General features: G+C 37.8%; 1 protein-coding gene across 1 annotated transcript in view; it reads left to right on the forward strand.

Annotated features, from left to right (window-relative positions):
- The window catches only part of LOC111142637 (L3MBTL4, histone methyl-lysine binding protein), a 378,206-nt gene that overhangs the window by 264,357 nt on the left and 91,569 nt on the right, over positions 1-22,280 (forward strand). The window contains exon 15 of the mRNA XM_022495947.1: positions 5,659-5,729. Within this exon, the coding sequence (XP_022351655.1) occupies positions 5,659-5,729 (71 nt within the window). The remainder of the gene's footprint in view (positions 1-5,658; positions 5,730-22,280) is intronic.

Here is a 22,280-nt window from a genome sequence, read left to right on the forward strand (position 1 = left end):
GGTTCCTTGCATAAAGGAATACTGGTGTTCCCGCACGCCAGAAAAACAAAACTTTGTTGCCCAAGCACCAGTGGGCATTTGTTCTCAGCTACATCCTTGATCTGGCTTTAAAACAGTTATTTTCCACTCATTGCAAATAGTAAAATGAGGACATTTAACATGATTTTTTCTCATAACTAAAGCAATTTTTTGTATTATAGGAAAATTAGAAAATACAGAAGAGTAAAGAGAAAAAAATTAAAAATTAAAAAATTAATAATACTCAGCCTTTTTCTGGTTAAATAACCTAACATATAGGCTGGTAAAAATATGATAAAATTCCCACTGCAATAACTCAGGTAATAGAGAAGTTTTTAGAAACATGCTTTCTCACTCACTCCCCACTTCTCAGTGCATCCTAAGGTTACTTGTATGAATAATAATGTTCTCTTTTACACTTTTTCTGTGTTTATGTATGCATATAGATATTCAGATATACATTCATTTTTTTAAAAAATATTACAGTAATTTTATGCTAATGTTTCTCTCAAGGTTGGTTTATATCACTCTGGATAGATTAGGATGCAATCATATTGAATGTGGGGCAAAGAGGCTGCGTTCCTGACAGGTTAACATGTCAGTGACATTTTAAAGGACCCTGACATTAAATACTGAAACTTTAATAAAATGCACACATATTTTTATCCCAAGTTTACAATGGCACTCTGAACAAGGCACCTGAACAAGGCACAGGAAGTCAGCATTTGTGGCCAGAAGAAAAATAGTCTGGTCTTGGACTTTTACTTTTATATGGCAAAGTTTTAAAGACTTAAAAAAACTAAGTCTGCTCACAAAGAAAAAGAAAAAACAGATTTTCCTTGTCTCTTATGGACTCCCATGTAAAAATATTGTTTGCTGGCTTAAAGTCTGACAATAAGAGATACTAGCTTAAAAATATGTTTTACTTATTTAACAGTATGTCATGGGTAATTTGTCATATTCACACAAATGGGTCCAATGCATTGTTTTAAATAACGTATCATTTTTCATAGCGTAGACATACTCTAATCTATTCAACTAACTCCCCAATCAACAGATACTCAGGTTGTTTCCAGTATTTTTCCTCCTTAAATAATGCTGCAATAAACATTTTCATATGTATGTTATTTATTGATGGTTGATAATGCAGTAGTTTTAAAAGTTGAATCATATTTTATTTATAAACCATACTGTATGATTCTGTCCTTAGATTAGAGTCTCATAGGTTCTTGAGTTATTTTACATTACTATAACTAAATTCACATATACAAACACACATACAAGTGGACACACACACACCCACACAGAATCCATACATACGTGTGTAGAAAGCCCTTGCAGTCCTCATGACACATCCCCAGCCTGCACATCTCACCTCATCACACACCGCACCTAGCATGCATTATTCCCCCAGCCAACCCGCCACCTGCCAGTATTTCTGCAACGTTCGTCTTCACACTTCCCTTAGTAAAACTTGCTTGGAGGCCTACACAAACTCCCCTCCTCCTGAAAGGTTTTTCTGATCTCACTGGCCTTTTTAAGCAGAAAATCCACTCCTACTTTGTCATACCAAAGCAGTTTCTCATCTCTACCTGGAGCCCTTTTCTCAATCTGCTTTGTGTGAAAGTTGGCACTGCACCCATCTGTATCTTTTGGTAGATTCTGAGTCTCTTGGTGGCAGATACCATTTTGGCTGAATGTAATATTACCTGCATGTAGGTAAAGCTACATGAATGAGTTTGAATGAAATGAATGTAATACCTGCTTGTAGGAAAACCTTAAGGAAACACTGATTGGACCTGGGCAATCCGTTTAAAAAATAAAAAGTCAGAGCTCAATATTTGCCTTTGAAGCCCTATTCTAAGTGATAACTAACTACAGTTACTAAGGCAATTTTGTGAAAAGGTAGTATGTAAAACCATCACATGTCATATGTATATTTTTGGCTTTAGGAAACTTTTCCTTTACTGCTAGAACAGGAGTCAGCAAGCCTTTTCTCTAAAGGGCCAGAGACTAAATATTTTAGGCTCAGCCAGTCTTACGATCTCTACTATAGTTCTCAGCTTGCCCAGTGTAGTGGGAAAGCAGCCGCGGACAGTAAGTAATGAATGAGCAAGGCTGTATTCTACTACAGTTCCATTCACAGAAGCAGGCGATGGGCAGGATTTGACTCACAGGCTGCTGTTGGCAAGTCCTGTTCTAGACAGCATCTGACTCCATAGACTAAGCTGACTTAACTCCAAATTTTGATTTTTCCACTTTAGGTCTTCAGCTTACTGTGTGACTTATTTAACCTCTTTGTGTTTTTTAGCACATAGATATAAGAGTAATACTGCCCCCTTCATGTTAGACATCTAGTTCAGGGCCTAGCATTCACTGAGCCCAGAAACCAGCAGCCACTAACTTGCCTTGTTAAAGGTAGCAGCAGCATAGAAAGGGGGTCAGAGAGCATGCAGCCCCTTTTTTTTTCACTGGAAGTAGCAAAATCCAAAGGACAAGGCAAGTGGAAAATCAGTGGGAGTAGCAGAGACTATAGGATGACAGTGGCCAGTCTCCCCAACAGAAGCAGTGATTCTCTAAGTTGTGCACTCCTGTGTAGAGGTAATCAGGGGTACATAGACACACACTAGCCTGACATTTCTGCTGCACCAGCAATCGCATTAATAAAAGACTTTGAAGGTTGTTTGGAGCACCTGGAACTATGATGAAAGGTATGGGCCAGGTTTCAAGCAGAATTACCATTGAAAGAGTAATACCTGGAGATTTCAATGGTATGGCCTTTTTAGCTAAAATACAAACAAATAATCTTTGGCACATCACTGGCCTAATCATGACCAAACATTTCTGCTGCCCACCGGTGTGCAGGAGACTCTTTCCAGATGCAACACTTCAATCACATTTCCTCTGCCAGCAAGAGGAAGTCCAATACTTGAGAACAGCGTGCAAGGCTCTCCACGACTTGGCTTCAGCTTGGTCTTTTAGCCTCACCTCCAAGCCCTCCTCTCCCTGCACAGTGCAGGTGCGTCGGCCCAGTAGGTTGACGAGTCTCTTCATGGCTGCCAAACATCCTCTCTCTTACTGTGCTGATGCCTGGTCTGCTGCAGTTCCTGCTTTTCTCCCACCTTAATTTTCTAGAACTTTACAAGCCCGCCGGTCCTGCACGTCTCTGTTCTTTTAGGACCAGACCCAATTGCATCCTCCACGGAGTTCCCCTCCTGCCTAGCTCCAGGCCGTCTCTCCCTCCAGCTGTCAGGAGCATTCCTGACTCTCCCTTTCTTTTGCTGTGCCTTGTGACACCTTCTTGATGCCTTCTGTGAGTGCTCTGCAAGCCCTGGACAGTGATGCACAGAGTAGGGGGAACCTGGATTTGGAGTCTGCAGACTTAAGTCTGCGTCTCACCACTGACTCACCAAGATGGAAAAGTGGTTTAGTGTCTCTTAGCCTCCGTTTATTTATTTATATCCAGGGTCTTATACCTCTACCTTATAGAGCTTTTGTGAGAATGAAATGAGGGTGAACAGAGTGAAGAGTCTGGGGTCCTTAGAAGGTGCCTGTCTCCCTCAAGAAATGTTACTGAGCCTGAACTGATTACAGGGGTTGACTTGGTGTATCTCCCTAGTGATGTAATCACTTTGAAAGCAAGACTGTACTGAAATATGTCTGTGGTTAATGGCAGTGCCTGGAATTTTATTTTAAAGCCACTCAGTAAATTTATTTCATTTATTTTTAAATTGCTTTTTAAAGTCCCCATCAAAGTTATATAAGGCATCCTAGCTTCTATTTCTCAAATTTTGAAGATAGAATCAAGATCTTCATCAGGATCTATTGTAAAGGGATGCTTTTAAGATGGTTTGAAAATCAACTCAGTTTCATCAGATTTGTAAAGTTTGGGGGAATATACCCAAACAAATATTTGCCAAAATATATAAGCAGACTAAAATGGTACTTTTTTCCATTTTATTCTTTGCAAAATGACGACACCATGGCTATTGAGTGCGCACACTGTGCCTCTGGCTTTCCATGTTGACCAGCTCTCTCCACCAGCTGTTCACTGCTTAAATCCAAGCCCTCTTTCTATTGCTCATATTCTTTCCTACAAAGAGATAAATAAATCCTGATGATCTGTATATATGCAGAGCATAATGAATATTAAGCATATTGATTAATGAAAGTATTCTTCACATTTTTGTACACATCAGTGCCAAATAAAAGTTTGCAAACTATTTTATAATACAGAGTTTCACAAATTGTTCAGTCTCCATTTTGCACATTGGGAAGCTGAGACCTAAGCTGAGAGTTTAGAGATGAGCTCCAGGGTACAAGCCTAGAGCCTGGATGCAGGTTTTCTCTGCTGAGGGTGCTGGTCTCCCCACTATACTGCAGCTTCACTACCCAGAGCAAGGGTGCCCCACAAGTAGCTATCTAGGCCTTCATTTTAAGATCCACGGTGGGATAGCAGAAGAAATTCTTCCTCTGTGTCTTTGATTTTTGATTAAAAATTATCTAACGGGACAACTAGGCGACTCAGTCAGTTAAGCATCTGCCTTTGGCTCAGGTCATGATCCTAGGGTCCTGGGATCAAGCCCTGCATCCAGCTCCCTGCTCAGCAGAGAGCCTGCTTCTCCCCGCTCCCACTGCTTGCTGCTCCCCCTGCCAAATAAATAAGTAAAATCTTTTTTAAAATGTCTAATGGTAAAAATATATATATCTAATAGAATATGTTTTTACCATGACAGAGATTATAAATATAATGTCATAAATAGACAAAATTACCTCCAATTATGTATAAGTCACTTCGATTCCTGTGTAAGGTTTTGGTGACTGAATCAGTGTCCTCATCTAAATCAAAAATTGAAACAGTACTTGAAAGCTTGTCAGTGAGGATAAAAGAAGAGAGCTGCTGTACAAGTGCAATAGGAAAATGCATTTGCAAAGCAAGCTATTACAATTTTCGTGAAAATCATAAATACATACAGATAAATTAATCAACGATTTCAAGGTTTCTCTACTCAAAATGATACTTAGTAATTAGCAAGACTGGAAAAAGTTTCATTTTAGAAACTTCCATATTCATTACAAACCATGAGCCTCAAGTTTTTAATAAAGTTGCATGACGGAATAGTTACAAAATTAGTCCTTACTGCATACAGGAGCATTTTAAAAGTTAATTAATTCTCTGACATTCAACTGTGTAACTAAATTACTTTATACAGTTGTTTAAGCACAATGTCTATGTCTATAATCTTCTGATTAAAATAAGAGCTAAAATCATCAGTAGCAGTTACTATTTACCCTCTTGCTAACCATACCATCCATTATCATCCCTGATAGCTCCTTCTCAGAACCTGAAGGGATCATCCCCCAGAGAGTTCTAGAAACTTTCTGCTGTAACAGACTGAAGGGGGGTTGGAGAGGGGAAGAGCTTTCAGATTGCAGGTTTCAAAGTTAGATTTTCTGACGGAAAATACCTTTTTAAAATCTTAAACTGAAGAAGAATTGTAACAAGGCTCTGTGCAGCAGAATACCTGCAAATTCACTATTGTTTAGCCTGTGGTTTCTATTTAAATTTGTGCTTCTGTCATGATTTATTCTTACCTCACCAGATAATGAATCTAGATTTTATTTCTGTTCTTTGCCCAGACTTGTACAGCAGGCAAAGTGTTTGAAAATCAAAGGAAAAGAAGATATTGACTTGGATAATCTCTTCAGAGGTAAAACAAAAAACAAAAAACAAAAAACACTAGCAAAAACACAGACTATGCTTTTTGTTGTGAAGAATGTCTGATTTGTTTGCCGGGTTGGTTTTATCATTCCAGGAGGGGATAGTGGAAAGAGCTTGACGAGACAAGAAGAGATTTGTGTTCTAGTCCCAACCCTACAGACAAGTAGGTTCCAATACTTCTCCACCCCAACCTCAATTTTCTCATTTTTAAAGTGAAAGGACTAGACTGTAATTTCTGTGATCCTCATTCGTGATAAGACAAATCAAGACCTATCGAAGTAAAGGTCTCAGTGGCGGAACTTCTCTACCATCTGCCTAGGGCATGAAGGAGCATCTCATGGCTTTTTTATATGTTAAGGGACTGGGAAATGTATCTAAGTATTAAGACACCCAAGAAAGTTGTTGGGCGGCAGGGGGGTGGCGGGGGCGGGAAGCTTTGTTTAAAATTAAAACTAAAAGCTGAAGGATTATTAGTGTAGGAAAAAGAATTGCATGTTTTCATTTAATTCTGTTTCTTTCCAAATAAGTTTCGCTCTTTTAGACAGAATTGCATCTACAATTTTGAGGTTATACTGTAGCAAGCTAGCTAAGGAATAAGTTTCCCCTCAGTTGTGTTCTTTTAGTGCAATAATTTTTATTCAATCAGATGAAAACATTGGTGACTTGTAATGAGTATCCTATGTCTTCAGCCATAGTAGTTTTGCATGTTTGTATCTCCCAGAACACGGCAGGAGCCCTGTTTCTCCTACAGAGGAAAAGAAAATTAGTGAGTTTTCTGCTGACTTGGTAAAAAATGCAGCAAATTAAAACAACTCGGTAGCACTGCACTCCTCTCCAATATGATTGCTTATTAGCCTTTCCTTAAGGAAGAAAGAGTGCTTGGCAGTCATTGTCCAAAAAGAGCTCTGACCTCTCTGAGCAGAGCTAACCCATTCACTCCAGGCAGGCACCAAGCTCAGCTCACGGCTGAACGACTCCTGATTCCATCTCAGCCACAAAGGGAGGAGGAATCTTTTCCGAAGAAAATGGAAGGCGGTGAAGTTACTTTGGTTTCATTGTGCATCTACACTTTGCTCCCTAACCAGAAGCATTTCTGGGTAATATCATCAGATCTGAACGTTGCCTTAAATAAAATAAATGACTGATATTTTAGAAACTGCTCCATACAAATGTTCTAATCCATCTTACAGAGCCTCCGTTCTGTAAACAACATGTGTTTTGGAGCCGTATAAGGAGCCCTTAAAACGTGTCAGTGTTTTAATTCATATTTTGACACTTTTGAAAATATCTCCACAGAGTAATTATGTATATGTTCCTGTTAAAACAGATACACAGTCAATTTTGTAATTCACATAGTAAAAGTAGTAATGAGGATCATCCTTATAAAAATAGAAAATATCACTAGTAAAATGCATTTGCATAATGTGAAAGATGAAATCTCTTCTAACTTGTTCACTGTGTACTTATTCTTTCCTGCATCACTTTTAAAAGGTTTATAATGCTGACCTTAAAAATAAAACAACCAGTTATTTTACCAGCAAAATGAGTTTACTGAGGAATAGCAAGGAATTGTAATTAGGGACAAGCCATCTCTGGTAAAAGCATGGGCAAATCCAGAGAACCAAAGAGAGGAACATTGCTTTATAGAGAAAAAAGAGGAAGTTGCTCTGAATGAAAGCTGTCGCAGAGAAGGGAGAGTTCAGGGTGTGATTGTGACATTAAACAATTATTTACTATTTTGCTTTTATTTTTTGCAAGCCTATAAATCTGAGCATAAATTCTAAGTTCTTGCGCTTATTGTTGTTTTGGGTATAGATATGAATAAACACCTTCTTAATTCATCAGAGTACTTTTTTAAAAAGGAAAATGGGCTAAAATGTGTTCTCCATTTCTCCTATGAGGGGAAATGCTGTACTTCTAATATTCACAGATTGTGCGTACGTGTGTACACATGCATGTGCAGCTTGCGTTTTTCATATCTTGGGTGTGTTTTCAGTTTTTACTTGGAAACATCTTTGTTTCCTAAATCATTTTATTCACAATAGCTATTCCTGGCAGATATAAAATTTAAAAATATACCCATAATTTTCAAGAATACTTCTTAGACATACGATTGTCTTTCTTTCACCATAATAATGATTAAAAGTAAGATGGGATGGTAGAAATTTTAAATTAGTCATATAACTTTATTGAGGAAAATGTGATTATCTGAAAGGGTGTCTGGTAGTAAAATTGACAGAAGTTAGAGTTTGTCTTCCCAGTCAATAGGTTTGCAGGTAAGCCTGTCAAGTGTTATACATGAGACATGGCAAATTGTAGTTCTCTTCGCCGTCTTTTGTTAAGTAAAATAATGCATGATGATACCGTTGCCGTATCTGCTGTGCCACATCCCTTCTTTGGACTTGAGTTGGGCATCTGCGTGGTGACCTTTCAGGGTTTTACCTTTTCTCCATGAATGTTCCACAGATGACTGCACAGAATCTGCTCCTTTGAGTACAAGTTGAGTGAAGCTGATGGAAGCACATTTCCATCAAGTATAAAGGACCTGCTCATCTTAGCGATCTGCCCTTTTGCTCACTTAGAAAGCCCAGAACCAGAGCAGCTAAAACTTAGCTACTGGGTACCACAGACACGTGTCACTGTCTAGGCCACCGCAGTGCCCTGCCCCAGGGGACATCTTTGGTATTGTAGAATGTTCAGCTCGAAAACCTGTATTTTAACTGTTTACTATCTTTTGTTCTCAAATGTGTAACTAAGGCTCACCTTTTTACAAATCCAAACATTTCATAAGGCAAAAAATAACACAATATAAGCATGAAAAAGGTAAACGTTGTTAATAAATCCCTCACAGATTTATTTTGGATCTGTAATTCACCTTTTTGTTTTGTTACTGGTATAGAATCATGTTTGGTGAACTATAGTTGACTTTTTTCCTCTAGCTGCATGATGTACATGGCTCTCATGTACACCTGCTACGTTCTTTTATTTTTTAAGCAATAATTTTAGATGAGTTCAGGAGATTATTCTCACTTAGGCACCATTTGGGTCAAGAAATAGATTCTGAGCAGAAACCTCCCTCGTGTGGTCCGGTTACCACCTCCAGTCAGGACATCACACTTCTGATTTCCATCACTGTCCATTGCTTTGCCCTGTTTTGATCATTTTATCATTGAAATCACACAGTATGTATCCTTTCACATCTGACTTTTTGCTAACATTATGTTTGTGAGATTCATTCAAACCATGGTTTGATTCTTTGCTTATTCTTAATACTGCATATTACTCAATTTTATGAAGATGCCACAGTTTATCTGTCCATTTTAATATTGGTTGCTTTCAGTTTTGCCCTCTCAGCAGTGGTGCTGCTAGAAAAGTTCTTTTATGTGATTTGGTGGATCTGTGTGTACATTTCTGTAGGGTGCAGACCGAAGAGGGAAATTTCTGGGTAACTGAATGGGTTTGCATTTAGGAGCTGGTGTCAAGTATTTTTACAAAGTGGTTGCACCAACACACTCTTGCCAGCACGGTTTGGGACTTGCAGGCACTCCAAATCCTTGCCAGCAGTTACTACTCAGACCCTCGTCTTGGCCAGTTATTTGGGTTTGCAGTGCTAGTTAATCATGCTCTTAATTTTGCATTTCCCTGAGGCCAAATAGGCTTGAACACATTTTCGTGTTTATTGGCTATTTGAACATCCTTTTTTTGTGAAATGTCTTTCCCATTTGTCTTTTAGATTGTCTTTTTCTTATTGATGTATAGGAATTCTTGATTTCTGTAAACAAGTCTATTTTTGGTTAGATATATTACAAATACCTTCTCCAGTCTGTGATTTGCCATCTCACTCTCTTAATGGGGCCTTGTGATCAATAGAAAGTCCAAAATTTAATAGGGTCCATTAATCCTTTCCATTTTGGTTAGCACTGCTAGTGTCCTGTTTAAAAAAATTTGCCCATTATATGTTCATGAAGATATTCTGCTGTTTTTTATTCTAGAATCTTTACTGTTTGATCTTTCAGATTAAAAATCACCTGGAACAGATTTTTTATACATGACATAACAAAGGAGCCAAGATTCACTTTTTATATGAATATGCAGTTGACCCAGCATCATTTAGTAAAAAAGGCCTTCTTTTCCCCATTGCTTATCGTAAATCAAGTGACCGTGTATGTATGGGTCTGTTTCTGGATTGTGTTCTGTTCCATTGGCTTGTCTGTTCTTGTGCCAGTACCATACTGGTTTAATTACTATAACTTTTTAACTTTATATCATAAATCCTGATAGCCAAAAAGGCCACTCCTTCAATTTTGTTCTTTTTCTTTGGGATTGCTGGGCTATTCTTGTTCCTTTGCATATCTAAAGAGCTTGTCTATTTACATATATACACACACCGCCCCCCCAAACAACTTACTCTGATTTTGACTGGAATTGCAGTGAATGTATAGATCAATTCCAGGTGAACTGGCACGCTCTCATTCATGAGCATGATACATCCTTCCTTTTAATTAGGCATTCTTTAATAGTTTTCAATAATGTTAGGCAGTTTCTCTGAGCCAGGGCCTCCTGTGTAATGTGGAATAGAAATGTGATAGCAAGGTATCTTTGTCTCATTCTCAGTCTCAGGAAGAAAGTGTTCAGAAGTTGACTTTTTAATATGAGGTTTACTGTAGTGTTTGTAGTGCCCTTTAATAGGTTGAGAAAACTGCCTCCTCTTTTAGTTTGTGTTTTTATTTTTATGAATAGGGATTGAATTTTAGCAAATGCCTTTTTCTGCATCTATTTGAATGGTCACATGGTTTTTCTCTTTATTTTGTTAATGTGGTGAGTTACAATGATTTTTTTTATTTAATTTCTTTTCAGTGTAACAGAATTCATTGTTTATGCACCACACCCAGTGCTCCATGCAATACATGCCCTCCACAATACCCACCACCAAGCTCACCCAACTGCCCCCCCCCAACCCTCAGTTTGTCTCTCAGAGTCCACAGTCTCTCATGGTTCATCTCCCCCTCCGATTTCCCCCAACTCACTTCTCCTCTCCATCTCCCCATGTCCTCCGTGTTATTCCTTGTGCTCTACAAGTAAGTGAAACCATATGATAATTGACTCTCTCTGCTTGACTTATTTCACTGAGCAGAATCTTTTCCAGTCCTGTCCATGTTGATACAAAAGCTGGGTATTCATCCTTTCTGATGGAGGCATAATACTCCATAGCGTATATGGACCACATCTTCTTCTTAAGGAAATGTCTTGTTGAGGTTTACCATATTTTTTGGAAAAGTCTGGAAGTTTTATGTGTCTGTCTTCAATGAATTTCAATAAATAAATATTCATGTACCAACACCCCAGTCAGAACTTAGAACCAGTATTTCTTTACCAATACAGGTAGGCCTCACCTTGCTGAATATGCAGTGAAATAATTCCAGTCCCCTAACAACACAATTCAGCTTTTAGTTACCACAGTATGTTAACTGTGGACCATTGCACAAAGTGCTAGCCCTTTAGTCCACAAATCACCACCTAACTCACAGATCTGCCTAATGATCAGTGACCAATAATATCTCTTCTTTCAAAGGCTGTCAGTGACTGGCCTGAGCACTTCCGTTATTCAGTTCACATACCGACAGCAAAGCATGGAGGGTATGGCCTTCTTGCTCCCAGAGACAAACACATGGGATGTTTTACAGAAGTGGATACTCCATTGGCCCCAACTTAGGAAAGTACAGTAAAGAAACAAAGTGAAAACATTGGAAGTGAAAGTCTAATTAAACGTTCACAGATTTATAGAAAGAGTAGCCCACCCTGGAGATGCTGACACCGCCCTCGTTTGAGAGACACTAACTGTGCTGCCAGAGGGACTCAGGGAGAACAGACTCTCGGACATAAATGAGAAGCTGCTGGGACAACCAGATGAACATGTACCACGGGAAGAGCCCTTCACGTTAAAGGGACTTGCAGAGATATTCAGAGCATTGTACATGTGAAAAATAAGATGGTAGAAACTGACCCAAACTCAGAAAGGAGTATGACAATTTACCAAAGCACAGAAACGTTGCTTGCTCTGTATCGTACATATAGGACAAGAGGAAAACCAACACTGTTTGCCTCTGATACATTTTTTAGAAAGAAATATAACGCTTTATCTCAATGTTTTTAATGTTTTAAATCACAGTGTACTAAAATTCTTACCCCTTCTATTGTTTAAATCTCCTTATACAACTATAATCAACAGTAAAATATTTTTAATATTTTGATCAAAATTTGCAAAGGTCATAGAGAAATCAGTTTTCCCCATTAATTATTAAGCTCACCTTGTATTTAGCTCATGCCGAGTGAGAACTGTATTTTATAAAGGATGTTTTCAAATATGTTCATAAGAGAAGTTGGTCTGTGAATTTTCTTTCTCATAAAGACCTCATTATGTTTTGGTATGAAGAGTCTGAGGACCTCATAAACTGAATTGGGAGGGTGTACTCTTTTTCCATTTCCACAAAAAATTTTTGGAAGAAAAGTGACATTTTTTTCTTAACTATTTAGATAAATTCACCAGAAAAGCTATCTGAGCCTGGACTTTTTTAATGGGGAAATTTTAATTATAATTCAATTTCTTTAATAGATTAAGTACTTTAGATTTTTAAAATTTCTTACTTTGGACTATGTTGATTTTTTTCTACTGTGCATGTTTTCTCTTTTATTAATTTCTGCTATTATATTTCAGTTTTCCTGATTCCCCCTTTTTTTGTGGTTTATTATTATTGTTTCTCTAACTTCTTTAAATGATTGCCTGGATAATTAATTTTTAAGTATTCACTTAAAGCTATTAATATTAATCTAAGATCACTTTCCTACATTAAACTATTTTTGATTTATCAAATTTGATAACCATTTAATTCAATTTTTTTCTCATTTACACTGTGGATCATTTTGTCTATGGGTTGATTATTAATTCCTCACTTCCAGATACTTGTGAGCTTTATTATCTTATCTTCATTGGTTTCTAGCCTTATTCTACAGTGGTCAGAGAACATATTCTGAATAATGAGTTTGTTAATCATGTTATTAGATCTTTATTTTTACTGATATTACTTTTACTTTTCTTTCTTATTTTTTTTGTCTGCTTGTTTTTCTGCTTTTTTTTCTTCTACTGGTTCCTGAGAGAACTGTGTTAAATCCCTCTTCTCTGATTGTAGAATTAATGATGATTTCTTTTTCCATATATATTTTTTCAGGCTGTATTAGGTTAATGTAACTTTAGAATTATTTTATATTCCTAATCAATTTCTCCTTTTATCATTTTGAAATGTATCTTTATTTATCCTAGTATGTCTTTCCCTACAGTCTGCTCTATCTGGTATTAATGTTAGCACATTGGTTTTCTCTGGTTAACATTTGGATGGTTAGTGTTAGTCTTTCCATCCTTTTATATTCTCATCTCTGTGTTTATATTTCAGTATGTCTCTTGGAAGTGGCATGTGATACTTACTTTGATATCCATCTGAATATAGTAGTCTTTTAATTATTTTAAAAAAGTATTTTAAAAAAGTATTTAATACATTTATTTGCAATGTTATCACCATTAAGGTCGGTTTATAGCTATCATTTTAATAATTGTTTTCTATTTTTCTTAATAGTGTCATATTTATTTTTATATTTCTTGCTTTATTTTTTATTCACCAAGAACTTATTTTATTATACTATTTTCCCTCTATCACCTTGTTGGATGTACATTTTTATTGTTCTTTTAGTAGGTATCATAGCTAGTATAATATCCATCGTTGTATAGGATCATTTTTCCTCTGTGCAAGTTCCTTTTTGTATTTCTTTTAGAGTGTCTCCTAGCTATGTTTTTTCTTTTCCATAAGTGTCTTTCTTTTGCCCTAACTTTTGAAGAATATTTTTGCTGGTTATAGAATTCTTAATTGCCAGTTGATTTTTTTTCAGGTTTTAAAAAGATGATATCTTATTGTCTTCTGACCTCCATAGTTTTCCTCAAGAAGTCATTTGAGGTTTTATTATGTCTCCTTTGAAGAGAATGTGTGTTGGAGTGTATCTTGTTGTCTCCAGCTGCTTAGAATATTCTGTTGTCTTTGATTTTCAGAAGTTTTATTATGAAGTGCCCAAATGTAGTTCCCTCTGTCTTTGGGGGGTTCATAGTGCTTCTTAAGTCAGTAGGTATATAAATGGGTTTCATTATTTTGAAATTTTTTTTACTTTTATCTCTTCAAATATTGCTTATGCCTCATTTTTCTCCTCCTCTTGAGATTTTATCTACAAATATAATACACTGTTTCTTGTTTATATGTCTTATATGCTATTTTCTGTGTTTTCCTTTCTTTTTGAACTACATGCTTCAGTTTGGATTTCTTTTTCCACTAATCTTTCTTCAGGATCACTAATATTCTCTTCAGTAGTCTCCAGACCGCTCTCCCCAATGAATTTTTAGTTAATTCTTTGCATATTTCTGTTCTAGAATTTTCACATTATGATTATTTATTTGAGAGGGAGTGAGAGATCAGGGGGAAAGGGAAGAGGGAGGGAGATAATTTCAAGCAGATTCCTTGCTGAGCACAAAGCCTGACATGGAGCTTAATCTCACGACTCTGAGATCATAACCTGAGCCACCCAGGTGCCGCAACACATTATGATTTTTTAAAAATGGGTTAAATTCTCGAGTAAAATTCCTACTTTGTCATCTGATTTCTTAAACACATTAGTCACAGTTATTTATTCTGTGCCTTATAATACCAATCTGAATCATCTGTGGGCCTGCTTTCCTTGTCATCCTTTGTAGGAGGGTTGGTCTACTGAAGCTACTCCATCATACTGAGGGTGGAATTTCTGCCATATTCTTGCTTAACAGCCACAAAATTTCACTGGATGATTCTACCAAAATTTATTTAATTAAATGCTCATTCATGAATATATTTATTTATTTTGCCTTTACATTTCAAACAAAGTCACAGTAAGTAGTCATACAGTTATATGAGGACATTTGTGGGACTAACCACTACTGAAGGAATAAGTTGTTGCTCCTTACCCTGCACGCTACAGTAGAGTGAGAGAAGGAGCTTAATAGCAAATTGATATTTATATCAACTGTAGGGTCTTGGTTTTGGGGGGTGGTTTTTTGAGGTTCATCTTTGAAATTAGTGTTCTCTCTGTCCAGGCATCTGTCTCACTCTGTGTGGCATGACCCTTCAGACCAGCAACGACCCTAGCTACAGCTCCACAGACACTGATGGCTCAGTTTGGAAATGCCCTGTGATCCCTAACAGTGAATTCCATGCTTACTACATAATTTCTTCGTTAGGTTAGAAACTACCACATGTCCTTTAAATTTGGTGAAAATACATTCTGCCATTTTTAGTTTAGGTGAAGGATAGATAGAAACAAATGATCAGTGTATAATACACTTTGTGTATTGTATTATTTAGAAAGCCAACTTATGCTATGAGCTGTGTATACGTTGAATTTTAAGAGCCTTCTTGGGCTTCATGCCCTGTGGGTTTTCTCTCACAGGGAACTAAGGGGAAAAGTGACTCTGCCACAGCATTCTTACTGACATTGTTGGCCTATGGGAATCGTCACAGGTAAAAGAAATTGTTGGTTTCAGTTTTGATGTATAAGTCATCATTCTCATCCTCACAAAAAAGAAGCTGAACAAACTGAAAATCAGCAACACTTTCAGGTCTATCAGAGAGTGGAGGTCCTGCCCTTAAGGGAAACTATTTTGTCAATGGTTTATATGTCCTGGGGGAAAGGCAGTTAAACAACTCCAATCCGCTCTAGCTGTGTGTCTCACATAAGGCAAGGGAAAAGAGAAAGTCTAATAAACTCTTCTAAGGCCACAGGCACTCACACCCATAAACAAAACAAAATAAAAAACAAAAAACTGGTTTTAATCATAAGACTCTAGACCTCTTCCCCAACCAGTATGTTGACCACCACATCAATAGGATGCACTAAAATAATAGTAGATTTATAACCGAGAACTCTGAGACACAGACTCTGTTTAAGGAGTTTCTAGAGAAACCCAAAGACAATAGAGACAGAAACAGGATCCTAGAGGAAGCTGGAACCTCTGACATCCAACATGTACAGATGAACCAAACATTGAACAGCCTAACTGCTTGTTGTTTTAACATATAATCTCACACCAAAGACATTTTACCTAAGTTCTTATTACCTGATACATCATGTCTGGCTTTCAACAAAAACAACAAGGCATGCTAAGAGACAAAACAAACCCACAACAGACTGAAGAGATAAAGCAAGCATGAGAAATGGGCTCAGATGTGGCAGACATTTTGGAATGATCAGACTGAGGATTTAACCATGATATAGCTTTGTGATTATGTAACTATGATAAGAACGCTAATGGAGAAAAGAGAATATGCAAGAATAGAAAGGTAATATAGGCAAAGAGATGGAAACTCTAAAAAGGTATCAACAGGAAAAGCTAGAAATAAAAAAACACTGTAAGAGAAATGCAGCATGCTTTGGGTAGTCCCATCAATAGACCAGATAGGGCCAAGGAAAGGATCGGTGAGCTTGAAGCGATGTAAGTAGAATTTCCCAAACTGAAAAGCAAAGGGGAAAATGAAAAGGTGCTACAGAATACCCAAACTGAGGAACTATTAGAAAGAGTGTAAAATACGTGTAATGGGAAGATCTGAAGAAAGATAAACAAGGGCAGAAGAAATATTTGAAATAATAATGGCTGAGAATTTTCCAAAACTGACAAGACACCAAACCCCGGATCCAGGAAACACAAAAATACTAAGGAGGATGAATATGAACAATTCTACACCCAAGTATGCCATAGTCAAACCAAAAAAATTGAAGACAGAAAATTTTGAAAGAAGTCAGAGAAAAAAAAATCCTTACCTATAGGGAAGCACTAAGAATTACACTTGACTTTCTTCAGAAGCCATCTAAGCAAAAGGAGAGTAGGGTGAAATATTTAAAATATTAAAAAAAAAAAAAAAACCACAACCAACAATTCTGAACACAGGGAAATTATCCTTCAAAAGTGAAGGAGGAATAAAGACTTTCTCAGACAAAGAAAAACAAAGGAAAAAGGAGATCTATCACCAGTAGACCTGTCTTGAAAGAAATGTTAAAAGAAGTACTTCAAAGAAAAAGAAAATGCTATGGGTCAGAAAGGCAGACCTATATAAAGAAAGGACATTAAAGAAGGAGTAAATGGAAGTAAGTTAAAATCTCCTGTTTTTCATATTCTTAATTGGTCTAATAAATCACAGTTCAAATGCTTTCTAAAATCATCATAACGGAGAGGAGTCAAGATGGTGGAGAAGTAGCAGCTGAGACTACTTCAGGTACCGGGAGATCAGCTAAATAGCTTATCTAAAGATTGCAAACACCTACAAATCCAACGGGAGATTGAAGAGAAGAACAACAACTCTAGAAACAGAAAATCAACCACTTTCTGAAAGGTAGGACTGGCGGAGAAGTGAATCCAAAGAAACTGGGAAGATAGACCACAGGGGGTGGGGCCAGCTCCCGGCAAGTGGCGGAGCAACGGAGCACAAAATCAGGACTTTTAAAAGTCTGTTCTGCTGAGGGACATGGCTCCAGAAGCTTAACCGGGGTGAAGCCCAGGCGGGGTCAGCGCGGCCTCAGGTCCCGCAGGGTCACAGAAGGATCGGGGGTGTCTGAGTGTCGCAGAGCTTACAGGTATTAGAACGGGGAAGCCAGCTACAGAGACAGAGCCGAGGAGTGAGCTCTCAGCTCAGCATTACCTTGAACTGGTCGCAGGCTCGGTCAGCTCGGAGCACAGCCAGGGGCCAGGGTGACGGGAGTAATTGGGCGCTGTTCTCTGAGGGCGCACTGAGGAGTGGGGCCCCGGGCTCTCGGCTCCTCTGGGCCGGAGACCGGGAGGCCGCCATCTGCATTCCCGCCCTCCGGAACTCTACAGAAGGCTCTCAGGGAACAAAAGCTCCCAAAAGCAAACCCTGCAAACCCGAGCGGATTACTCAGCCTGGCCCCGAGTAAGGGCGGTGCAACTCCGCCTGGGGCAAAGACACTTGAGAATCACTACAACAGGCCCCTCCCACAGAAGAGCAACAAGAAACCCAGCCAGGACCAAGTTCACCTACCAAGGAGTGCAGTTTCAATACCAAGGAGAGCAGCGGAATTCCAGATGAGGAGAAAGCAAAGAACGGAACTCATGGCTTTCAACCCATGATTCTTTAGCCTTGCAGTTAATTTAATTTTTTTTTTCTTTTTCAATTTCTTTTTCTCTTCTTCTGCTAAATTTTTTTAACTTTTACCGTTTTCTTTTTTAACGTTTTTTAAATAGTTTATCTAATATATGTATATATTTTTTCCTTTTTATATTTTTTCTTTATCGGTTTTCTTTTTTTAATTATTTCATTTTTTTTTCTTTCTGAACCTCTTTTTATCCCCTTTCTCCCCCCCTTACGATTTGGGATCTCTTCTGATTTGGCTAAAGCATATTTTCCTAGGGTTGTTGCCACCCTTTTAGTATTTTACTTGCTCCTTCATATACTCTTCTCTGGACAAAATGACAAGGCGGAAAAATTCACCACAAAAAAAAGAACAAGAAGCAGTACAAAAGGCTAGGGACCTAATCAATACAGACATTGGTAATATGTCAGACATAGAGTTCAGAATGACGATTCTCAAGGTTCTAGTCGGGCTCGAAAAAGGCATGGAAGATATTAAAGCAACCCTCTCGGGAGATATAAAAGCCCTTTCTGGAGAAATAACTAAAATCTAACCAAGTTGAAATCAAAAAAGCTATTAATGAGGTGCAATCAAAAATGGAGGCTCTCACTGCTAGGATAAATGAGGCAGAAGAAAGAATTAGCGATATAGAAGACCAAATGATAGAGAATAAAGAAGCTGAGCAAAAGAGGGACAAACAGCTACTGGACCACGAGGGGAGAATTCGAGAGATAAGTGACACCATAAGACGAAACAACATTAGAATAATTGGGATTCCAGAAGAAGAGGAAACAGAGAGGGGAGCAGAAGGTATATTGGAGAGAATTATTGGAGAGAATTTCCCCAATATGGCAAAGGGAACAAGCATCAAAATTCAGGAGGTTCAGAGAACCCCCCTCAAAATCAATAAGAATAGGTTCACACCCTATCACCTAATAGTAAAATTTACAAGTCTTAGTGACAAAGAAAAGATCCTGAAAGCAGCCCGGGAAAAGAAGTCTGTAACGTATAATGGTAAAAATATTAGATTGGCAGCAGACTTATCCACAGAGACCTGGCAGGCCAGAAAGAGCTGGCATGATATATTCAGAGTACTAAACGAGAAAAACATGCAGCCAAGAATACTATATCCAGCTAGGCTATCGTTGAAAATAGGAGGAGAGATTAAAAGCTTCCAGGACAAACAAAAACTGAAAGAATTTGCAAACACCAAACCAGCTCTACAGGAAATATTGAAAGGGGTCCTCTAAGCAAAGAGAGACCCTAAAAGTAGTAGATCAGAAAGAAACAGACAATATACAATAACAGTCACCTTACAGGCGATACAATGGCACTAAATTCATATCTCTCAATACTTACCCTGAATGTTAATGGGCTAAATGCCCCAATCAAAAGACACAGGGTATCAGAATGGATAAAAAAACAAAACCCATCTATATGTTGCCTACAAGAAACTCATCTTAAACCTGAAGACACCTCCAGATTTAAAGTGAGGGGGTGGAAAAGAATTTACCATGCTAATGGACATCAGAAAAAAGCAGGAGTGGCAATCCTTATATCAGATCAATTAGATTTTAAGCCAAAGACTATAATAAGAGATGAGGAAGGACACTATATCATACTCAAAGGAACTGTCCAACAAGAAGATCTAACAATTTTAAATATCTATGCCCCTAACGTGGGAGCAGCCAACTATATAAACCAATTAATAACAAAATCAAAGAAACACATTGACAATAATACAATAATAGTAGGGGATTTTAACACTCCCCTCACTGAAATGGACAGATCATCCAAGCAAAAGATCAACAAGGCAATAAAGGCCTTAAATGACACACTGGACCAGATGGACATCACAGATATATTCAGAACATTTCATCCCAAAGCAACAGAATACACATTCTTCTCTAGTGCACATGGAACATTCTCCAGAATAGATCACATCCTTGGTCCTAAATCAGGTCTCAACCAATATCAAAAGATTGGGATCATTCCCTACATATTTTCAGACCACAATGCTCTGAAGCTAGAACTCAATCACAAGAGGAAATTTGGAAAGAACCCAAATACATGGAGACTAAACAGCATCCTTCTAAAGAATGAATGGGTCAACCAGGGAATTAAAGAAGAGTTGAAAAAATTCATGGAAACAAATGATAATGAAAACACAATGGTTCAAAATCTGTGGGACACAACAAAGGCAGTCCTGAGAGGAAAATATATAGCGGTACAAGCCTTTCTCAAGAAATAAGAAAGGTCTCAAGTACACAACCTAACCCTACACCTAAAGGAGCTGGAGAAAGAACAAGAAAGAAACCCTAAACCCAGCAGGAGAAGAGAAATCATAAAGATCAGAGCAGAAATCAATGAAATAGAAACCAAAAAAACAATAGGACAAATCAACGAAACTAGGAGCTGGTTCTTTGAAAGAATTAATAAGATCGATAAACCCCTGGCCAGACTTATCAAAAAGAAAAGAGAAAGGACCCAAATAAATAAAATCATGAATGAAAGAGGAGAGATCACAACTAACACCAAAGAAATACAGACAATTTTAAGAACATACTATGAGCAACTCTACGCCAACAAATTTGACAATCTGGAAGAAATGGATGCATTCCTAGAGACATATAAACTACCACAACTGAACCAGGAAGAAATAGAAACCCTGAACAGGCCCATAACCAGTAAGGAGATTGAAACAGTCATCAAAAATCTCCAAACAAACAAAAGCCCAGGGCCAGATGGCTTCCCGGGGGAATTCTACCAAACATTTAAAGAAGAACTAATTCCTATTCTCCTGAAACTGTTCCAAAAAATAGAAATGGAAGGAAAACTTCCAAACTCATTTTATGAGGCCAGCATCACCTTGATCCCAAAACCAGACAAGGATCCCATCAAAAAAGAGAACTACAGACCAATATCCTTGATGAACACAGATGCAAAAATTCTCGCCAAAATACTAGCCAATAGAATTCAACAGTACATTAAAAGGATTATTCACCACGACCAAGTGGGATTTATTCCAAGGCTGCAAGGTTGGTTCAACATCCACAAATCAATCAACGTGATACAACACATTAATAAAGAACAAGAATCATATGATACTCTCTATAGATACTGAAAAAGCATTTGACAAAGTACAGCATCCCTTCTTGTCAAAATTCTTCAAAGTGTAGGGATAGAGGGCACATACCTCAATATTATCAAAGCCATCTATGAAAAACCCACCGCAAATATCATTCTCAATGGAGAAAAACTGAAAACTTTTCCGCTAAAGTCAGGAACACGGCAGGGATGTCCGTTGTCACCACTGCTATTCAACATAGTACTAGAAGTCCTAGCCTCAGCAATCAGACAACAAAAGGAAATTAAAGGCATCCAAATTGGCAAAGAAGAAGTCAAACTATCCCTCTTCGCAGATGATATGATACTATATGTGGAAAACCCAAAAGACTCCACTCCAAAACTGCTAGAACTTGTACAGGAATTCAGTAAAGTGTCAGGATATAAAATCAATGCACAGAAATCAGTTGCATTTCTCTACACCAACAACAAGACAGAAGAAAGAGAAATTAAGGAGTCCATCCCATTTACAATTGCACCCAAAACTATAAGATACCTAGGAATAAACCTAACCAAAGAGGCTAAGAATCTATACACAGAAAACTGTAAAGTACTCATGAAAGAAATTGAGGAAGACACAAAGAAATGGAAAAATGTTCCATGCTCCTGGATTGGAAGAATAAATATTGTGAAAATGTCTATGCTACCTAAAGCAGTCTACACATTTAATGCAATTCCTATCAAAGTACCATCCATTTTTTCAAAGAAATGGAACAAATAATCCTAAAATTTATATGGAACCAGAAAAGACCTCGAATAGCCAAAGCAATATTGAAAAAGAAAGCCAAAGTTGGTGGCATCACAAATCCGGACTTCAAGCTCTATTACAAAGCTGTCATCATCAAGACAGCATGGTACTGGCACAAAAACAGACACATAGATCAATGGAACAGAATAGAGAGCCCAGAAATAGACCCTCAACTCTATGGTCAACTAATCTTCGACAAAGCAGGAAATAATGTCCAATGGAAAAAAGACAGCCTCTTCAATAAATGGTGTTGGGAAAATTGGACAGCCACATGCAGAAAAATGAAATTGGATCATTTCCTTACACCACACACGAAAATAGACTCAAAATGGATGAAGGACCTCAATGTGAGAAAGGAATCCATCAAAATCCTTGAGGAGAACACAGGTAGCAACCTCTTCGACCTCGGCTGCAGCAACATCTTCCTAGGAACATCGCCAAAGGCAAGGGAAGCAAGGG

The sequence above is a fragment of the Enhydra lutris genome, unplaced genomic scaffold, assembly GCF_002288905.1.
Source record: "Enhydra lutris kenyoni isolate GAN:26980312 unplaced genomic scaffold, ASM228890v2 scaffoldscaffold8, whole genome shotgun sequence".
In the NCBI taxonomy this organism is placed as follows: Eukaryota; Metazoa; Chordata; class Mammalia; order Carnivora; family Mustelidae; genus Enhydra; species Enhydra lutris.